Source organism: Chinchilla lanigera, unplaced genomic scaffold, assembly GCF_000276665.1.
Source record: "Chinchilla lanigera isolate Chin_1 unplaced genomic scaffold, ChiLan1.0 scaffold00103, whole genome shotgun sequence".
In the NCBI taxonomy this organism is placed as follows: domain Eukaryota; kingdom Metazoa; phylum Chordata; class Mammalia; order Rodentia; family Chinchillidae; genus Chinchilla; species Chinchilla lanigera.
In genome coordinates, this window is record NW_004955504.1 from 2,063,572 (window position 1) to 2,068,813 (window position 5,242).

The following is a 5,242-nucleotide window of genomic DNA, read 5'->3' on the forward strand; positions in this document are numbered from 1 at the left end:
CCAGTCAGCATTTTCCCTTTCTCCTTCCCTTTGAGGGTCTTACTAGGAAATCGCCTTTGGATTTGCTCAGATCTGAGAAATGTACTATCACTTCTCAGCTGTTGTCTCATGCGTCCTCTCTGGTCATTACCGTCAGCTGTTGTTTGGCAGAATATGTGACATAAATTCACAAATAAGCTTAAAAATGTGTTGGTGGAGCTCTGGTTCTTTGGAAGAAAGATACGTAGCCATCATCGTATATGATTATGTTTATATTATAATTTCACCTCTATAGCTTGTTAGATCATCAATTTCAAATGCACAGCTATGATAAAAATCAGGGATTCTAAAATGAAATAAAAAGTTAAAAATTCCCATAAAGTGTTGCATTTTTCTTATAAGCCCATTCCTCCTTGGTTGAATGCTATATTATTTATGCTACAATAGTGCCCCAACCTGCAATTAAAGTGAATTATTTGGGTAATTAAATATTAATAAAAATGACAGCGAAATCCAGCCAGGGTGACGTGAGGTGCTCCCCTCTCCTTCTTTCCTTCTGATGAGAAGGTGGAAGGCTGGCCGCAGGACCCTCCATGCCTTCCCTGTGGAAGGTCTCCCTCCTCCCACCAAAGAGGTGGAGAAGGAATGGACATGGCTTCCTGCGCCTGACCGGTGTTAGTCACACCAGGTTCCCACACTCCACCGGGACCCTGGCATTAGGGGCCCAACTTTCGGGGTGACCTGGAGGCCAGGTAACTCTGAGACTCCCACAGAGACCAGCATGGCCACACTTGCTTCTGGAAATGAGAAGAAAGGACTTGGCTCCTGTTTAGAGCCGAAGGTTGAGGTCCAGGTTGGGCTGTAGCAGCTTCTACTCCTACTAAGGTTTGATATTTCTTGGAAAGACTTCCTGTCACCAGTGAGGACTTCCGGGACCCCAGGACTCGGCCAGACTTGAAGAGCACCCAGGAGCTCTGTGGGGCACTGGAAGTCCATGGTGGGTGCATCCCCTCTTGGTGGTTCTAATCCAAGGAGACTCCTCCAGCAGACAGCCATCCCTTCCTGCAAGAAGAGGGGGGAAAATACCACCGAAAACAGCATGAAATAGCTTTCCAGAGTGGAGTGATAAGGCAGGCAGGCAGAGGTTGCAGATGTGCAGCAGGGCGGGGGAGGACCTCTGCGGGGCGGAAGGGAGTGGACGTGCTGCCGCCCAGCTCGCCCTCACCTCCTGAGACACAGTTTCTGTTTGGCCAGCAAAGCCACCGTCCAGGGGGGGCTCCAGTCTAACTTCAGCACGCCCGCTCTCAGCTGCAGTGCCCCGAGAACAGAAGTTCTTATCAGAGGTCTCACTGGCGCTTGGCAAACAAGGCGTTGTACCTTTTAAACAAATAATTCATTAGGTAATTAAATTCAAGTGAGATTACTCTAATTAAATATACACTGCTGTTGAATCATAATTTCTATTGGCCTAGTTAAAGATGAACAATCTCTTATTCCTGACCAAAAAGAAAAAAAAAGAAAGCTTTATAAGAATCCCCCTGTGGCAGTAAGACCAGATTTAAATGCTCTCCACAGAGGTCCTTTCAAGAAAGAAAAGCCGGCAACCCGGGGGAGGAGCTGTGGTCCCCTGCCTGTCAGAGTAAGTTGGTGCTGCGCTGGTTAGTTAGTGGGACGGGGAAGGACGTCACCCTGGGGTCGGGCTGTGGGTCACGGCTTCCCATGGCCGGTGTCCTTAGGCCTCAAGGGCAAGGCTGCCACCGAGCACACTAGCCACGGGACCCCAGGACTTCAGGGGACACGAGCGGGAGCTCCTGGGCTCTGCCCAGCGCCCCTCTGATGCACAGAGCAGCTGCCTTCCTGCACTCACTCTCCGGCCGGCGCTTTGATCTGCCACTGCGGCTGCGGGGAGCTCACAGTCGCTGCGTGGCAGCCCGGCTTTCATTTGTCAGACACGCGTTTGCTGGTGTACCGAGCAGGCGGCGACACCTGTACTGCAAGAATTTACACCGCCTTGCTCCGGGATGGCATTGATTTGGGACGGGTGAAATACAAACACAAACTAATTAAAAACTGCATAATGGAGCCCTACAGGAACACCGCAGAAAACAAATAAATACAAGCGCAGCTGGCGCGGCGATTGCGCCCCTGCCCCCGAGCAACCGTCTGGTGACATCAAATTATAAACCCTGAAAACACTCGCGCCGTCGCCGTTGATCCTGTCGGAGGCATAATGGGGATGATCTGGTTAATTAAGGAGAGATTTATAAAATATTTACGTGTGTGCACACGCATGTAATTCGCTTCCTCCGACACACGGGGACAGCGACTTTGTGGTCCTCCAGGCTGAGCCTCGGCAGCCGGTCAGGGGGACGCAGACTGCTCTGGAGACCCGACCTGCCTGTCGCCAGCGAGCAGGGCAGCGCCACCCCATCCCGTCCACGTGTTCGCAGGCTCGGTGACCGGCCTGGGGTGTCCTGTGCCTTGGATCCCGGGCCCTGGGCGTGCCTTCCGGGCACTTCCCAGGTTCACCCGTGCCAACCCCAGCAACCAGCACGACTGGAAGGGCTGCACCCAGAGGTTCAGGCCTAGTGGCCAACCAGAAAGCCCCACACTGGGGCTGCAGAGCACACTCCTGCGAGGGTCTCCGGGGACAGCGCTGACCACCTGATATGCCTTTACCTGCTCGCTCCAGCGGGATGACATCCCAGCTCATGCTGCAGGAAGCCACAGAGTCCTGACGAGCACTATCCAGGCTCATAACCTGGGCGTGGCTGGGTGAAGGCAGGCAGCCGGGGCCACAGCTCTGCGGCTGCCTACCCAAAAAGTCCCGGGACCGGGGCCCCCAGCTTCCTCTTCTGCATCTGGAAAACAAAGCCTGAGAATCCGTGGAGAACTGTTTCCGGAACACGAAACTGCACTGAGGATGAGGATGCCTCCGTGCTCGCCTCATCCCAGCCTTTCTTGCAGAGGCCCCAGGGGCCGGCGCTCCCCAGCCTGGGGTCGGAGGGAAAGAGCAATCCTGCCCGACCGGCGGAGAACCACAGCGCACTCTCTTCGGAAAGCGGCCTCTGAGGGCCCTGGAAACTTTGCATCAAGCCTTAAAACCAACTTGAAAACCGGCCCGGTTCCCAGGGCACTATTTCTCCACGCACACGCGCCGGGCCACAGGCGGGAGCCCCAGTGCCCTCCTCGCTGGCTTCGCGCTCCGGTCCACGGGCATCACTGGGCGGAGCTCCGAGTGCACCGCGCAGCGACCCCTAGGCCCGGCTTCGCGGCTCGGTCCGCTTTGGGCGCGGAGGCTGCGAAGCAGCATGCAGTGGGAAGGGGCCGGCCGACCCAGGCCCAAGCTTGCTGAGCTCCCGGGTCTCCCCCGCCCCGCCCCGCACGACTCTGCCTCCCACGCTGCTCGGGAGCCCCCTCCCCCGACCCGCGCGCCCCTCCTCCTTGCCCCTTGCCCCTCGCGCGACCCGAGGCCAGGCAAGTGGGTGAGCCCGTCTGGGTCTCGCTGGGGAAAGCTCCTGACCCTCTTAGCAGGGCTTTCCAGGCAGGCCCAAGGCGTGCTGAGCCCTTCCCCCGCCCGCGGACAGGAGCCTTGGGGATCTGGGCCCGCTTAACCACGGGCTGCTCGGTGCCAGGGGCTGCTGGGAAACGCTAGGGCCGCGGAGCCCAGTTGGTGGTCCTGCGCGGCCACCCTCCCTTCCCCCTCCCAGTGGAGGATTTGGAGGTAATGCTCTCTCTCTGCTCCTACGCCCCTATATGTCGGGGTGGGAGGCCTGTGCCTGGTGTAGAGCCCCAGCCTCTGGTCTTAGAGAATGAGCCCCAGTCTGCGGCCCTCTGCATGCTCCCAGGCTCCCCGGGAGAGGCCAGCAGCCTTGCTCACGCCCATTGCTTGGAAACCAAGCAGTGCCCAGAGGGGCTTACAGGGCACGGGGGCAGCCCTGGAGAGGGGGCGGGAGGAGGCAATCAACCTGTGCAGCTCAGTCTGACACTCACGTGCCTAGGAGGAATAGTCCACCTGCGGGCCACCCTAAAGGGCTCATCTGGCCTGTATCTACCTGTCACCTTGAAATACAACACAGGTGTTTGCTTAGCAGGACGTGGAGGGCAGCCCCATCTCACCCTCCGTGCTGGGGTTTGTGGGGGTGTAGCGGAGAGGAAGCAGGTTGGGGACGAGCAAGAAGCGGCAGTCAGGGATACCCCAGGGCTGGCGCAGGCCCAGTGCCGCTTTCGCCACCCTGAATCTGTGTCAGAGCCGGCAGCGGGCCTGGCCCTGGCAGGGGCGGGTCCAGCCTGGCAGGGCCAAGGGGGAGGGGCATGAACAGGAAGACCTGACTCAGGGTAGAGAAATGAAGCTGGTAATTTCGGAGCTGGTAATTAGTAATTACTGTTATGGGCCTCATTGCTGCTAATTATAGGCGATGGTTCTGCCTGTCCTCAGGCTGGGACACCGGGACTTCCTGACGCTGCAGGGTCCCTAGGCCCAGAGGATCTCCACAGCTGCAGGGGCACGGAGGTGGGGTCTGGCCGGCATCTGGAGTCCTCCGGCCTGGTCACCAGCAACAGGGCACACCCGAGCAGAGACAGGACCAGGCTTCACCCTGACGGCCAGAACCGAGCTGGCCTTACGCGAAAGCGCACCTGGCGGGGCAGCGTGAGGCCAGGCGGCGGGGGCCTGCAGTGCCGGATGCTTGGCGCTGCTCTCTGCCGGTGGCCTGAGAGCGGTCCCCAGAGGGCCACCCGGAGCCACGCGGGTCCCTCGAAGCTCGAGGCGGCCTGCGGAGCCCTCACGGCCGACAGCAGGCCTGAGAGGAGGACACCGCGTCGGCGTCTGCGCCCCGAGCAGCTTGGCCACTTAAGAGGAGCCTTAAGGCCCCTGCAAGCGCGCTCAGCTTTCTCCGCAGGCCGGCTGGGGGTGCAGCGCAGAGGCCAGGGGAAGGCAGGGGCGGCCGGGGGGCTCCCGCGCCCCCCACAAGCTCACTCCCGGGCCCTGCACACCTCGGGACAAGGGGCCCGGCTTGCCCGCTGCCGGGAGCAGGGGCGCGGGGGACAGATCCCTAGGGCCGCCCCCGCCTCCCTGAGCCCGAGAACGCACCGCAGCGACTGTCACCGACTCCCCTACGCAGTGACTTCTCCGAGTTTTCACAACTGGCAAAGTCCGCAGACCTCGGCCACCTTCCGAGTCTCCGACGCACGCGGCCGGCCGCGGCCCGGGGAGCTGACGACGCCCGCGGGCCACGCGACTCGCACCGCGCGGGGAGCTGTC

The 5,242-nt window shown here is 59.8% G+C and overlaps 1 protein-coding gene across 1 annotated transcript; it reads right to left on the reverse strand.

Annotated features, from left to right (window-relative positions):
• Positions 1 to 232: 232 nt before the first annotated feature.
• LOC102012342 lies at positions 233 to 5,242 on the reverse strand (the record flags this gene model as incomplete). Its single annotated transcript, XM_013505916.1, is given in 4 exon segments — positions 233 to 1,041; positions 1,205 to 1,356; positions 2,659 to 2,854; positions 5,072 to 5,242. Coding segments are annotated over 3 exon segments (618 nt in total). The 3' UTR covers positions 233 to 654.